This window comes from Cyprinodon variegatus, unplaced genomic scaffold (genome assembly GCF_000732505.1).
Source record: "Cyprinodon variegatus isolate N-32 unplaced genomic scaffold, C_variegatus-1.0 Scaffold444, whole genome shotgun sequence".
NCBI lineage: Eukaryota > Metazoa > Chordata > Actinopteri > Cyprinodontiformes > Cyprinodontidae > Cyprinodon > Cyprinodon variegatus.
Genome location: NW_015150897.1, coordinates 387082 through 404331, shown reverse-complemented (window position 1 = coordinate 404331; position 17250 = coordinate 387082). Strand labels below are relative to the sequence as shown.

Sequence of the window (17250 nt, the reverse complement as noted above, 5' to 3'; positions counted from 1 at the left end):
TTTATTTTTACATGGTACTAAAATGAGAAGGAAGGTTACCAAAAGTCTTCGAGGGGCTTAAAAAGTGGTAACTACCATATAAATGTGCAAATCTTTAACTGTCAATATAGCATGAAAATAGATGAAGGGTAACATTTTACAATAACCATCATAACATTACTTTTAAATGCTAAAGAGACCATTTATTAATGATGAACACATAGTTCATTAATGCTTGATAATCAATTATAAACTGGATCTAAACCATTTATTCAAGTTGAATAGATCATATTGTCCTGTCATGTTAGTTTAGCCTTTTGTAGCATTGGCACCTAAATGTGACACATTTCAACTTTATGTTGCAGATCTTTTAGACATACCAGAAACATTTGTGTGGTATTTTTCCATCTTAGAGTGTACCATGACGTGCAGGAAGTTGATGCTGGAACACAGCAGTGTAGCAATATATTTTTGTTGTGTCAGTTTATGTCAATATCTATCAACTCAATGATTTTTAAGTGTTTTCTGTGTTTATTTGGATAAAGTACTTGGATTAGTGAGAATCGAGCAACAGGTTTACTCCCCACTAGTTTACCTTTTCTGTATTATGTACAAAATGGGTAAATGTACATCTAGTATTTAAGAAATAATAAAGATAAAAAATAATTAATTAAAAATAAAAATACCTCAACAGAATTTACTTAGGAAAAAAAGGAAAGACACTGATAATAAAGGGACTTAAGAACAAGTCCGAAAATTATTTACAATGATTGGGAAAGTAAAAGTAGGAAGGATATTTCTACATGATAGGAAGCAAGCCAGATTGTCTGTAATTTGTTGTGTAATTTGTCAAAAACCTACTTTAGCCCAAGGAAACATGGTATTCACACAGCATGGTGCATAAGAATTCAACATAACACCAAACCAATCATGTAGTTACATTTATTTACACTCATGCTTTCTCCTTGGAAAAACTAAAAGTGTCTTCTGTGAGAACACAATGAAATGTGTCCGCTCTGTTTTAGAGAGAGAGGGAAAAAAAATCTAAAGTGCAATGTGTCAAAAAAAACCTTTCAAGCAGAACAAAATTTACCTGCACTTTACTACTGATAATGTAGAATGCTTTAGCGGTAAACTGGATTTATCAGCTTTAGGGACAATATTTAGAAAGAAATGTAGCAATAAAAGTAATTTCCTCACCTCTCTTAAAATATGAAAGAAATAAAATGTATGTTTTGAAAGAGGAATCCTCAAAAAGATCTTGACAAACAACAATATGGTACGTTATCGACACGGACTAGTAAGGATTGTGGAACCACGACAGACAGGCGGCAGTTCTTCTTATCTTGTTCACACGTCAGTTTTACATAAACATTCTGTAATGTTAAACTCTGGTCATATTTTGATTTGTAGCGAGTAAAAATGTCTCAGATTTTAAAATAAAAACGTAAAATATAGAACTGCAAAATATATTTGTTGCCTCTATTGAATGCAACGGAAATAAAAAAAAGTCACAATATTACTCAACAGAGTGCTGAGGTCTGTACTACTGTACACTACTACTGTACAGACCTCTGTCAATGCGCTTTAATGAATAGTTATAGCATAGTTATAAAATTCTTCAAAAGATCTGCATGAATACAGGTAAAAATACCCCGTATATAAATTCATCTAAAATCTTATGTATTCCCAGATTTTAACCCAGTTTCATAAAAAAAAAAATTATTTACAGGATAATTCTTTTAGATACATTTCATTTGTATTTTCTAAATTTTTTTTGCATTCCCTTGCTTTATGTTTCTAGTTTGAAGATCATGGATGAATAAAGGTCACCCACATGAAGGTCACTCTCAATACACTGCAGTCAGCCAGAGCATTAAAACTGACAGATAAAGTGAATTACATCTATTATTTTGTTATAATGGCCTCTATCAAGGATTGGAAAGATTTGAGGCATCAGTCGAACGGTGGGTTCTTTAGTAATAACCTGGGGGGTAGGGATCTAAAACATAACGATCTGAGCATTTGGAAAAACTAAACCTAAAATGTTTGTCAATTAAGTCAAGGTATTTAAAATAGAGACTCTTAAGAAAGTTGGATCTAGATTATTTTCTTTTGCATTGAATTTCTTTTTCAATTTTACATTTTAGACAGTCCATATTGATGAATTCCTAACCTTTGCTATATTCTGTTGCTACATGACTATTTGGGTTTTTGCCAAATTAATTATTTTCTCTGAGCTCATTATTGCATGAGAGGTGTTTTCCAGTTTAGCTTGTTATTTTGTGTTTAGCGCCGTAATTTGATTTACTGTTATTTGTACATTTATAGTCATTTCCTGTTGTATTTCTGGTTCATACTTCCACTCATGGATTTCTTTGTGCTCCTGCTTAGCTCTGTTCATGTTATATTTTCTTTATTCTTAAGCTGCCCTGCTTTAACTCTGCTTCAGCTATCCCTCGTTTCATTTAATTAGCTTCTCATGTGTATTGCCATTTTCCACCTTTGCCTCCGTATTTAAACTCACTAGTTGACATTGGTCTCTGCTGAGTTCTTCTATGATGGATTTTGATTTTACTGTGTTGTATGGTGTACATTTTAGTACACCATACAGCATATAAAAACTGTCAGGGCTCAGAAAAACATTATTTCAAAAATAAACCTGTCATTTCTCAGGTCTTAGGAATAAATCAGATCTTTGGTTTTAGAAAACTTAGATTTAGACCACTTTTTTCATCCCACCGGAGGCAATTCATTTGAGCAGTACACAAGACAAACAAACCAAAATACACATGCAAAATGTGACAGGGAGCTTAAGGACCAATTAGTAATAATTAAAAACACAGAAAGACAGTAAAAAGATTACCCAGTTACCTTTGAATAAAAAATAAAAATGTAAAAGAATTTAAAACTATGAAGCTCTTTTTTATTATTTCAGTGAAATCTTGATCAACAAAGCAGATATTTGAGTTTAACAAAGCAATATCCAGCATCCCTCCATTTCCCATGAATTGTCACGGATCAAAGCAAATTTGTAAAGGTAGGACTTGATTGAAAATTTATATAAACTTTCTATGACATAAAATAAAATTTAAAGATGTTTATTTTAGGTCATGTCAAACAGGTTAATTTGGCGTCTACATGCAGAGATTTTGTATAAACTGAGCTGCAGTGAGCCATTGAAGCCAAGACATTCAACTGGATCTCATTTTGACACACAGAACCACCTACCTCTTCCTGCAGAATTAGCGCACCCAGCCTTACCGCAAAAATGGTCCAAAACTTGCTGTCAACCAGATGCTACTGTTATCTGCATGTTCATGTTGCTATCATACTGAATTAGAATGCATGAAGAGCAAAACAGACATCATGTAATTAAAATGTATGCTTGATGTCTCAACCAAGCAGGGTTACATTCATAAGCCAGAGAGAGAGAGAGAGAGAGAGAGGGGCTTTTTTTTTGCTGTTTAAATTGTAAATGTTGTGAGAAACAGTTTCATGGTTTCATGTAGCTGTTAATTTCATCTGCAGCAACAACTCAAATTTGATGGAAATGGTTGAATTTAGAGCAGTTTGATGCTGATTTCTGTGGATAATGTTTCATTCAACGGACAAGTACAAAGAGTCATGATTATCATGATTATCAGTATGCTGTACAGTCCCATCATTTTGTTCCATATTTATTTATCTCATGCACTAAAATGAGTCTGATTTTAACGAGAGTGGGAGAAGCATCACAGACTTTGTTTATGCCTCTCAAAATAGCAATACATGCAGGTGCTCTGTTTCCATTTCATGTCATAGACATATTTTAGAGTATCCACTACATAATTATGAACCGTTCCATGTTAGCAGCTTCTGAAATGCATCAGCAGCTGTTTGCTATTATCCCCTTTAGTCAAAGCCCCACTTATCTCTCATATGGAGGGACAGTAAATAAGTAAGAGGGAATTTCAAATTAGGAAGATTTAAAGCTCAAAGATCTCAGCATGTTGGAAAATCAAGATATAAAGTAAACCTAATTGACATAAAGAAAGGAATTATTGTGTGATAGCATTCTGAATTCATCATGCAGTTGGTAGAATAACTTTCTGACTTTTGATTGCTTTGAAAAAATAACTGTTGGTGTGTTTTTACACATGTAATCACAGTAATTATTATAGTTATGGTTTTGAAAATAAAAAATAAAAAAACTGTCCCAACTTTTAACCCAACTTGTGTCAAACTTGTGTTATGATGCTGCATATAGTGTGAAGGTAGAGAGCATGACCCATATACTGGCTCTCGCAGGTTGGAGACCCGATCCTGCTGACCTTTGCCAAAATTTCTCTCCCCTTTCTTGTAATCCACTTTCCTGTATACATACTTTCAAAAATAACAAAATAAAAGCCACTAGAGTCTAAAAAAAACAAAACAAAAAACATGGGTTTATCCAGGTCTGAGTTTAGTAAACCCAACTTGATTTTGTTATGGGTTAGAAACAGTAGATGGAGTGAGATGTCAACCCAAAAAATTGGTCAATTTGATTGACACATATTGTTAACCCTGTGAAAGGAATAATCTATAACCTGGAAAATAAAAAATTTAACAATTGGGTTCAGAAATAATTATAATAAAACTAATATTTTAACTCATATTTAAATATTTTAAGATAAAATCAATGATCCGCCATCTTGAAAATAACCTTACAAAAATAATTGAACTTGGATAAAGAATTAATTTGAATTACAAAATACTTTATAAAACTACAATATTTTAAACCAAAGCTATACTATACTGCTCAAAGCTAACCCATCCAAATTCTTGATTTTATAAAGCATTACAGGTGTATAAAATGCCAGGAAATGAGACTGCTGTTACAAACATTTGTGAAAGAATCAGCTCAATGAATTCCTGCGTGGAACTGTGATAGGATGCCACCTGTGCTAAAAATTCAGTCACTTCTAAATATTCCTCAGTCAACTGTCAGGTTTATCATAAGAAAATTAAACTAATTTGGAAAACTTGAAACTCAGCCGCCAAGTGGTAGGCCATAAACAGCCAGAGGGGGTCAGTGGATGCTGAAGAACATACTGCGAAGAGATTTCCATCTTTCTGCAGAGTTAATCAGTATATAAGTCCAAACTTCATGTGGCCTTCAGATTAGCTCAAGAACAGTGCGCAGAGAGCTTCATGGAATGGGTTCCCATGGTTAAGATGCTGCATCCAAGCCCTACATCACCAAGTGCAACGCAAAACTTTTGCAAATGCAGTGGAGTAAAGCATGCAATCACTGGACTCCAGGGAAGTGGATATGAGTTCACACTCTTCATCTGGAAATCTGATCCGTACTTGCTGACTGCACTGTGTCAGTATTGTATTGTAAGTTTGGTGGAGGGCGTTATGGTGTGGGTTTTTTCTTTCAGGAGCTGGGCTTGGCCGATTAGTTCCAGTGAAAGGAACTCTGAATGCTTCAGCATACCAAGACATTTTGCTGCAAACTTTGTAAGACATAACCTAAGTATAAGAGAAGGAATAACTAACTAAAACTAGACCAACAATTAAAAAATGATATAGATCTTGACAATACAGAATAACATAAAATAAAGCATAACTTAGAACCCAAAATGAAAATTTACATGGAACCAAAAAGTCCAGAATGGCAGATCATGACATTAAGCTCATATGTGAGTCAAGGCAGGTATTGGCAATATAATGTACAGCAGCTCAGATAACCAATAACAGTTTTGCTCAAAGTATACATACCCTGGTGGATATTTTTTTAGTGATCCTGTGACATTTCTGTTTACTGGTTAATTGAAATGTATAAAACAATAAAAAAAAAAATTCCAAGGTACAGTGCTTTAACTCTTGACTCTTTAACTCTGCTCAGGTTGAAAAAAACAACTACCAGGAAAATTATGAGTGGATACAAAGAAAAAGCTACAATAATCTTGGCTATAAAAAAAGAAAGGGCTCTCAGAAAAAAGTAGTGTGTTTTTTGTATTTTTGATCCATTATAAGGAGGTACTGAAGAAAAATTGGCTGCAAGGTCAAGTTGCCCAAAGAAAGTCACAACTACATAAATGCCACAAAGTATGCTGCTCATAATACGACAAACAGCACAAAGACAAGCCTTAGCAGTTTCTTAGTAAAGTCCTTAGCAGTGATGAGGCTAAAACTTTTTGACCAAACCATAGATGTTCTACTTGGAGAGGAGTCAACAATGCTACTGTTGAAAAGTATACTGTTCCGACTTTAAAACATGGAGGTATATCATTAATTTTGGGTGGATGTAGGACAACTATCCAAAACCCAAATTCATTGGCTACAGCAGAACAGAGCAAAGTTCTGGAGTAGCCATCTCAGTCTAGACCTGGGTCCCTGAGCCACTCTGGAAGGATCTCAGACATGCAGTTCATTTGATAATAAAAATGTCAAAGAAAAAAATAACTGTGCCAAATGAATGTTAGATTATGAGATCAACTGTATCTGGGGGGGGAAATAAAACTGAAAAGTTTAAAAAAAGGATGGTAGTAATAAAAGAAGAAAATGAAGAGTCATTCAATGATCTCATTTATTCATTTTTGCATAGATCCAGGTTTATTAGATTGATTTTTTTTTGTAGAGCTGTAAAAATAAATGATTTAGATTTTCCAAGATGATATTTTTACAATAGGTATAATTTATTTAGCTGCACTTTATAAAATCAAAAGTTGTAAACCTAAAAAAGATCGTACAAAATGATGGTATGATAAAATGGTACGACATTCTACATTTGTTTTGAAACTGCGTGGAAGCTATATCAAAATCTTTTAATGAGTCATTTAAGTTTTTTAATGGTTGGAATAAAAAATACTCCTTTAATTGACTTTATATGAAAGGTCCTGATCCCAGATAATTGGATTTTCACTCTCAAATTCAGTGGCAGACCACATCGTTGTGCACCAAGAAGATATTTTACTTCACCTGTTTTTTACTTGATATTACAATTAAATAGAAACCAGTTCCGCTTTCATAAAAAAAAAAAAAAACATTAGCTCAGCTTTAAGATCAGTTCCCTTAATTTACAATATGTTCATTTAACGATTAACTATGTTGATATTCAAAATTTAGCTGACTTACAGAAAAAAAAATAAAAAACGTTTCTATGGAATAAAAAAACCTGTTTATCCTGCATGCTAGCAGGATAAAGTGATGTTATGTCAAAATAACATTGTTTTCTAGATGGTGCTGAAAACTAGCAAAGCATTAAGTCATTAGATAAGTCAAAGCAATTATCCAGCAGTTTTCTATTTGTGTGTTCCTACAAGGATTTTTATATAATGTTTTGTGAAAGCCTAAGGAATACGTAGGGGCTTAAGCTCCTCCACCACTGCTTATTTAGTCATGCATATCAGCATTTTTAAATCTTCGTGTTATATGGTTTTAACCAATGGGTGATTTTGTGAAATACCAAGCCCTGTCATGTCTTTGAAGTATTTTGTTTGTTTTTTTGGGTTTTTTTTTTTATCTGTGTTCTTGTTTTGAATAATTAATGTATTGTTTCTGTGTTGCTCTTCTCATTTCATCTACTGTAAAGGATGCTGATGCTCATGATTGCCCCCAATGGCTCAGATCAATAAAAGCTGAAGGAATTGTACAGTTTTGAAAAGCATCAGATTTACCTGAGGTTTAAAGCGTAAGTTTTCTTAGCATAGCATAGAGAAAGATTAGGCAATTTGCATTAAATCTAGAGTATCTTATTTTCTGTAGACTGTAGCTGCATGAACCGCTTCCTCACCCCTTTTTCTCCTCCAACAATACGGAGGCCGTCATGCTAGAAAATGGCTTCTGCAAGATTCGCATCACCTTTTTTGTCAGGTTATGATGAGGTTTATTTACATAGATCATTTTATAAGTAGTATTTTATCAGTCTGTGTAAGTTATATACTGTATATAGGCCTAAGAAATGCAGGATTATTAAAATGCTTCTGTGAGTTGCCTAGCATAGTGATATAAATAGACAAGTTATTGTAATTATTTAGTTTGATAGCGTGATTGTGTTGGTTGGAAGAATATATTTTCCCCATTTACGGAGTCCGTGTCTTGACTGTGGAATTTAAAGGTATAGTGGAGGATTTTCACAAATTTTTGAAAAGATCCGTCCTCTCTGCTTTTTTAGAAACGTTTACATGCACAACCCTGTACCCACTCCCGAGAGGGAACGCCTATTAAACACGTTTGTTTAAAAGTTGCTGGTTGCATCGCTCATACAAGCTTACTTTCTAAAAGAAGATTTGCAATTTTTACACTACGTCAGACTCACCACGGGTAAGTGAAAATGGGCATGCGCACTTAGTACTGCCTTATGTAAACATATCACCAGAATGATTTACAATTAGGAGGACCACTTATTTTGATGATCCACACTGCTAAAGAACATCATCCACTATACCTTTAAGTAAATGCTTCAGGGCTTTGGGCTTTAGACGAACTAAACCCATCTCTGGGAGAGATTCAAAACAAAAGACAAGTGCATTTATACTTGCATTTGCCTGTCTAAATAAAGGTACTACAAAATGCAGATGGAGATAAACTAATGGCAGATAAAACCCTGTCGCCCGGAAGCAGAAGAAAGATGAGGCAGACATATGGACACAGCTGAGAGGACCTGAGGACTGTACAAAACATAAGTTTGAAGCAGATAGAGAACAAAAGCAAAGGAATGAGGGCAACCCGACTGGTAGCAATACCAAAAGAGAAATGACCTCAGTGCCGGAAGAAGGAATAATAAAATGATGGCATAAAATAGGAAGAATAAACAGAGATAGAAAATGGGAATATAAGGAAGAAGCACAGACACTCTTTGTCATGTAGCAAGTAGAGTGTGACAGTTGGGTGAACCTTTGCTATTCTCCTTTTTTGTCCACGACCCCCATCAGACTCACACACCTTGACAGTCCCATAGTGCACAAACACACACAGACCAACAAACAGCTGCCAAGCCTGAGAAAACCCCGCAAAGCTAAAAAAAAAACAAAAGAAAAAAAGGAAAGGTTGGCACCACCGCATCTTTCACTGCAGTACAGATTAAATGAAACAAACAACCCCAGGGGAGCTTGTAATTCTCAGAGTCTTTTGATTGAAAGCTAAAGAACAGATTTCTCTTTCGTTTTATAGTTACAGAATGCTATAATGTAACTTAAACATTTTTTTAGTTGTTATGTGAATGAGATTACGAATCAACTCTCATGAAAATCTTACAGCAGAAAATCAAGCGATATATTAAAGCAATAAAGATTTGTGACAAAGTACTTAATTAAAAACATAATGGTTGTAAAACCTTTGAAGCGCTGCATGCTGTTGGTTATTTTTTAGTTTTTACTTGTCTTGTATTTATTCATGCTGCTGCATTTTTATCACACTCAGAAAAATAAGACAGACATAACAGTGTCTACACACCATGCTGATTTAATGAGCCATGTAGTGATTTCATTTACTCACAGCATTTGTCTTGGTGTTTTAGACATATTACAGCCTTATTTCATGAAATGTTCTCATGCATAAACATAACTCAAATACTTTTTAGATTTTTATTTATATTTACACAAACATTATTTGATAAGTACCACTTTGTAAAAGTACTGATGCATATTTTTGACAATCCATCATTTTTAAACTCTTGTTTGCATTAGAATTATCCAACAGTCTGAGCTCATCTTCTCCTCTGGAGAAATAGGTTTCAGATCAACCAACTTGGATTCATTTAAAGGAACTTCCAAAAGTTTTCTAGTTGAACTAAATCAGGATATTTTATAATTTCCAAAAGCTGTTCCTAAAGTTTTCTTGGCACAGTAGTTTGCTGAACTTCATTCTAACAAAGTTTGTATTTCTAACCCAGGTGGAAATCATTAACCTGATAATATATATTTTTGCAACTCATGAAGCACAGAAATATTTTAGATTAACTTCAATGACTCCCCATTACTAAGGAGTGGTTCAATTTGCAGGTTTTCTAAGCCATAACAAGGCTTCGCTGGGCTACTCTATAAAGCCTGGATCTCAACGCTAATCCAGACATTTTAATTTAAGAAAGCTTCCTGGATGAGAAAGGAAAGGTCTTCAAACTTGGAAAACAAAATCTAGTGGTTTATTTCTTAACTTTAAAAACCTTTTTTGGAATGACTATGAGCTGGATGACTTAGAATCTTCACCAGCATTTTAAATTAACCATTCGAATGTCAAGTCTTAAAAATCAAAGTCATCTATAATATAACATCTTGGCCTTATCAGAGTTTCTGCATGGATGACTATTCACCACCACTATCCCTTTAAACTTGGATAGCTTTATCGTTTGTTTTTTTTTTCAAGATCTCGCTGTTTTCAGAAATGCAAGGCTGTCATTAGCATGTTGTGTCTCTTTCACAATTAATTTTCTGTATTTCTATATCTATTTCTTTCCCCAGTGGAATCACAGTCAATATACAGTCAGTTAGATATTTATATCAACAGACTGATGTGCACAATGCACAATGACATAAGAAAGAGCACAAAAAACACTTATTAGGAGTGTAGTTAATTCAGGGCCCCCACCTGAGTTGATTAAAAACAAATGCCTCAATGAAAAAATTAGTCAGGTTTTATATCCAAAAGCTGCATGAGGTATTTTATTTTATGTAATCATATTTTCTGTTTTTTTTTGTTTTGTTTTTTTACCCTCAGGCTGAGAGTCATTCTCTTGTTTTTTGGTAAATTTCCAACAGGCAATCATGTTCATTATTGTGAGGAATAGATGAATGTAACCGTTCTACCATAAAGTTAGTACACTGCTCGCTGATGGCACTGAAAATGCTGTTGCTGTAATGTTCCTGCTCAGCCTCAGCTGAATATGTGCTACAAAATCCATTTATCCACATGTCCAGAATGTTATATGGATACAAATTATGTAGCAACATACTCCCTAGCTGTTGTTTTGTAGGTTGCACTCTCTGTCACTTACTAGTAATGCTGAACATATTCAACAATTTATAACAAGAATTTTTGTAGAGTTTGTGCCATTAGTGGCCATTATTTACAGTGCTTCAGACATAAGATACATAAAGAGAGAAGCAAAGGGAGCTGCAACAAGGTTCCTCAGGTAGGTTATGAAACTCCAAACATCTCTATTAATGATTTATAGACTTCATTTGAGGCATACATACTTCCTCTAGAACATGCTCTACTTATAAAAATGTTTTCATTCTTATAAAATCTTATGAAATATATTGCAAAAACAGTTTTTAGTGATTCATCAGTCACGATTTATAAATCAAATTGAATTGCAAGATGAAGGAGGAAGAAAAAGGAAAGAACTTTGTAGAACATACTGTACCTGATTTTAAGAAGGTCTGTGCGTTTCTAAAATGTGTGCTGAGCAGATTCTTAAAGAAGGTTTGCAGGGTTGTCGGTTCAATCCCCGGCTCTGGCTTTCAATGTTGTTGTGTCCTTGGGAAAGACACCTTCCCACATTTCCTCTTGTGGTGAGAGGAACCAGTGGCGCCTGTGTACGGCAACCTAGCTTCTGTCAGAGTGTGTTTCCATTAGCTTTTTCTATAATACTTTGCATCCAACTAAAATTCGCATTTTAGTTGGATGGAAACATGTCTAGTTCACCTGTTTGTGCATGAATGTGTGAATGTAGTATAAAGTTCTTTGGTCAAGTCTCCTGGCCCAAAAAAAGCATTATGTAGTACAGCCTATTTGCCATTTTCACATCTGAAAATCAGGTGCAAGTCAGGATATCAGCAATAGTTACCTGTATGAGTGATTTTTTTTTTTCTCCTCAAAGTTTCTTAATCGGCTCTGCATGAAGCGGTAATATCTGACCACATTACAATGGATTTACCGTGTTTTGCATTATATCGGGTCAAACCACATTTAAGAGGATAAATCCAGCTCTCTAGAGAGTAATCTGCTATAAATTATACTGTTTGTTTGTCGAGATTTCTCAGGAAGTGTAGTCCTTCCAACACCATGAAAAGTGGCATTTTCAGGAGTTATTGGCACGTAACATTGCTGTGGACGTTAAGATCAATAGCTATTAACAGCAGTTAGGTGAGGTTAATGGTAGAAAGCAATGTTTGCTGGAGGATATATGATAGAATTTTATTATGTATGCAAAGAGAAACAATGTGAACTTCTATGTAGTATTTCTAGAGCTTAAGAAAGATTCAGATTCAGGACTTGTATTGTTACTAAAACACAGATACAGATCCCTCGCTTTTTAAAATGTATTTAAAAAAGCCGTAGATGAAAGTTTATATGGATGAAGTTTTTGGAACATCTGTTTTGCCTGAATCAGACAAGCGACTGTTGGTTAAGAACTGGATACGGAAATTAGTACCAGGAATAATATTGTGTTTCTCACAAAAGTCAAAGAATATTTAGAATGCTTCACTTAGTCTTAACAAAAGGACAAAGAAGAACATTTTCTTCAATCTCACACATAGAAGATTGCAGAAATCTATGCGTCTGTTTGTATAGATACAAATTAGAGGAAATGAAAGACCCCGTGCTAATATTTATGTCTTTTGTTCTGATTCTTTTGGTCCTGAGAAAAGAATTCTCTCTTTACATTGATATTTAGATCAGTTACTTTCATGCTGCAAAATACTTTACAAGTATTAGAATATGAAAGGATAGAAATGTAAATTAATGTGGCTAACTATTTGATCCTAACAATGATAGACGTATTGACACAAACAGTGAACAGGCCAATCACATGACAGAAACTCAATGCATGTAGGCATCTGAACATGATGAAGATGAAATCTGAACTAGCAATCAGAAAGGACGAACGATGCGTAATTGCATAATTGGTGTTTACAGATGTTCTGATCCCACGATTATTTTTATATCATCACTACCTCAAGGTTTTTAGAGAGAGGTCTGAAAAAGGAGAAAAGATGCGCAGAGAAGTTGGTTGGGGTTAACATGTGCTTAACTGTTTTCCAACAAGAACAAAAAAGTTTGCTTGCCCCCTTTTGCATACAAATAAACTTCATTCAGCCTAGATTTCTTTGTTAAATATGTTCTTTATTATTTTGATGCAAATTCTAGCCCAAACTGTTGCATTTTAATGAGCTTTAGGTGAAAAAGATTGAAAATACCTAGGATGTGTTATTTCTGTGATAATAAGAAGAAACAGAAGCATTTAGTGAAAGCTTGGTTCGGTGGAAACATTCCTACCATTTCCCACAGCTGTCAGGCTCCTGAACGCCTCCTGACACCAACCATTAGAACAGTACACCCCCCCAAAACACAGTAAAATAGCTTATGGACGGTCCTCACACACACATCCATGGAACCAACACCAGTTACTATGCAACTACAGTATACAACTCTAGCTGTATATAATCTGAAAATATTTTTTTCTGTTATTATCTGTCATTATTTATACTATATTATAAACCCACTAATATCTATATCCTAATGTTCCTGTATAATCTGTATATAGTTTTCATATAATAATTTATTTTATACCCTGTTACAATCACTCTGTGCTTATATATAACATTTATAGTCAATATATACATAGTCTCTGTGCAGATGTAAATAAATATTTATATCCTGTATAGCACTTCTGGATAGATGCAAACTACATTTCGTTGCGTTTTACGTGTGACAATGTAATGACAGTAAAGTTTAATTCTAATTCTAAAATTCAGATAGTGTTAAAAATAAATTTGATTTGAAAAATAGATTTGGCTATTCAGACTGATGGTGATGGTGTAATTGTGTGGGGAAGATTTTCTTGTGTCCCTCAGTACCAGGGGGGAAATTGTTTAAATGCTGCAGCCTATTTAAATATCAGTACTGACCCTGTCCATCCCCTAAATAGTTTATTGAACACAACAATAAATTACTGCAATTGCCTCAACCGTCACCAGATCTTTATCCAACAGAGCAGCTTTAGGATATTGTGGAACAGAAGATTTCTATCATGAATGTGCAGCGTGTGATGCTGGTATTTAATTTTGAAGAAAAATATCAGGGAGATATTATTTAAAACCTTGTTGAACTGATGGCAAGAGAAATGAAGGCAGTCCTGAAGCCAAGCCAGAATGGTGTCCAATAAGTGAAATGTACCCAATAAAGTGGCTACTTACTGTAAATCACAGCTGTTGCTTATAACGAGCACTAGATCTTGTGTTTCTCTTCTGTTGTCTCTTTGCACTGCATATTCACCCTACTTGGGTTAAAGAAAATGGTTGAGTCTAATTTAAAGTGAAGCCTGCAAACTAAAGTTGCATATTTCCAGAGGGCATCTGCTGTTTGGCTATATGAAAGTGGCCAACTATTTTCCACAAAGTTTGTTAGCCCCATTCCTCCAGCACAGCTAAAGTTTTGAGTTACTGCATTGAGGCAACATGTATTTACATCCATGTCTATGTCTACTTGCAGGCTATGGCATAGGCCTTCCCCAGGGCTCTCCTCTGACCCGTAATGTGTCAGAGTTTGTGAGTCGCTACAAGTCTGACGGCTTTATGGACATGCTGCATGATAAATGGTATAAGGTTGTACCCTGCGGAAAGAGAGTCTTTGCAGTCACCGAGGTAAGTCATCAGTGGGAGTGTTCACATGGTGAACGTGTATTGTGTACAAAGCAAAGCCTTCTGCTGCTGTACTTCTATAAATGAGTCCCCCTTTTAGGATGGAGACGAGATTGACTGCCAGCTAAAGCACATGTGCACAAAGATGCACACATAAAGCAGTAACATTAATTAAATTCTGTTCCATGCACCTACCTTAACCAGAGTTTCATGCACAAACCAAGTGTCCGCATCCATTTCAACTTTCTTGAGTGTGATTGAAGAGTACATAAAGTTCTCTGCGTTCCCTTCTCCTTTCAGTTTTTTTTAAGAGTGAAAATCCCTAGACACAACCCTCTGTCTGTCTCTATCTCATTTCTGCAAAATGAGAAGCAATCCAACTCCCTTTGGCCATCCTTTTAAAAAAAAAAAAAAAAATCCTACTTCAAAGTTGAAATATGGTAACAAAACGCAATTATGCAACCTTAACTTCACCCCGCACCAGAAATGTATTAGTCCTCATCCCATTTAAGGCTTGGATAGCTGGCTACTCTGAAACAATGTGAGCATTAGTGCAAACTTGGCCCCCTGGATCAGGAGCAAAAGGAGGTCAATGTAGATGTTGATGAATTTGTTGAGTCAGCATGGGGCTAATTGCCATCAGAGGCGGCGATGAAATGAGTTGGGTGAGAGAAACATAATTATAGGGTACTGGAAGAGATCCCCACCAGCTCTGCCACTTTCTCCAGTGGATGAATGTTGCTTGAGAAAGGGTTGTTGGCAAACAGAAAGGAAACAGTGTTTTCTTATTCAACTGTTTTCCCCTTTTTGTTGTCTCTCTCTTCTAACTGCTGTTTATTTGTATTACCCTTACTTGAACCTCCCATTTCTCCCCTTGTCTGTCTTCCCTCTCCTCCCCTTGCATGTTTTGTTACACTTTATTAATACTCTTATGGGCTTACACAGCCACACTACAACGGCAGAATATCAATTGCATAGTCACATGCAGTTGCCTTAATGGTAATTACTTTAAGAATAAATAAAAAAGCTTTGCATTTGATTCTCTGTCGGCTTTCAGATCCACCAATTTCTGATAATCCCTCATCTTCCTCTCTTTGTCAGACTCTACAGATGGGGATCCAGCATTTTTCAGGTCTGTTTGTGTTGCTGTGCATGGGAGTCGGGGGAGCTCTGCTGACCTTGGCAGGTGAACACACCTTCTATCACCTGGTGGTCCCCCGCCTCCGACGCTCAAACACCCTGCAGTACTGGCTGCACACCAGCCAGGTGGGTGAACACATGTTTGGATATGCATGCATGCTCCCTCTGTCACATCTCGCATACAGGAAAGAACATTTTCTGCAAAGATGTGTGTTTTTTATCTTAATGTTAGTCTCTGGTGTTCATGCACTCCAGCTGCTCTTTCGTAAAATTCCTACCTGCATCACTTGAAGATAACCTGCGCCCTCTTCTGTTACAAACTTTTAATAACACTTACTTGAGACCATTATAGATGCAATTTAGTTATTGTGGAAAGATATAGCCCGACCTCTTAATGTTATGTTAATTACATTAATTAATGAAAAGAGCTTGTTGATTACATAATTAAGTTTTAATGTTGCCTATAAATTAATAAGTTAATTTAAACTTTTTAAATTATGCACGTTTCCGATAAGCGATGTTTTATGCTCTGGTTCATGACCTTCTGTTATACATCTATGTCTTTGACGGTTAAGTAGTTTTTATCTGACACTAATGGTTTCTGTAAATACAAAACAAGACTCCAGTCTTAATATAACATGCTGTATATGAGAATCTGTGAGTTTTGCAACAACGCTGAAATAACAAATGAATAACAGTGCAGAATTTAAAGGTCATGCGAAGTTTCTCTTTTTATGCAACTCTAGTCAATACTAAATGAGAACCCTGTGGCAGCTTTTGGAGTGAATAATGGAACCAGCCGTCTGAATATTAAGACTGCTGGTATATGTTTGCTACATTTTTCTAAAAGGGCACCTACTTCTGGGAAGCCTTCTACAGCATCCAACACAGGGCTTTAATAAGGAAAGGTTTCTCTGTAATGGCTAAAGTTCTGGTCAGAAGTTTACAAAAACTCATCATGGTCAAAAATTTCATGAAATTACATTTTTGGAGGAATAAATTCTTTGTTTCTCATTTTTTGGTTAATTGAACCTTAGCGAGTTGCACCCTGACCATGCTTTATTTCTGTAATGATCAACAATAGCCTGGAATGTTTCTGTTTGAATACTTAAGCACTGTTCTTTTGAGAATAATTGGATACCATTGGAAGTATTACTTCCATCTCAGGTACCCAGATTGAGTTTGGTGACTTCAATCTGATTTATCAGACAGTTCCTGTGTGTTTTGAAACACAGCCCAGTGAGAACACCTTATTGTGTTCAAGTTTTAACTAGCCAGCTGTTAATTTAAAAATAGGCCTGGGTTGATATTTTTGGGTTGGTCAAAATCCCAACCAGTTTATTCTTTAGTTTATAGGTTTAGTAATGAGTTCAAACCAGATAATCCAAGTCAGAACTATTTTAAATAAAAAAGCAGCCTAAAAGTGACAAAGTAACAGACCTTAGAGGAATAGTACACCCAAAACATGATTAGCCTTCATTTTCTACTCACCCCCATGCTGAACAACACTCTGGAGTACTTTTTTGATATCTCAAATGCATCTGGAGATCTGGGAGGCTTCTTGCTGTCTGCTGACATT

The 17250-nt window shown here is 35.3% G+C and overlaps 1 protein-coding gene across 1 annotated transcript in view; it reads left to right on the top strand.

Moving 5' to 3' along the window:
• LOC107093744 (glutamate receptor ionotropic, NMDA 3B-like) overlaps positions 1–17250 on the top strand; it is a 145542-nt gene that overhangs the window by 123949 nt on the left and 4343 nt on the right. Inside the window, exons 9-10 of the mRNA XM_015388989.1 lie at positions 14383–14534; positions 15633–15801. Coding sequence (XP_015244475.1) covers positions 14383–14534; positions 15633–15801 — 321 coding nt within the window. The remainder of the gene's footprint in view (positions 1–14382; positions 14535–15632; positions 15802–17250) is intronic.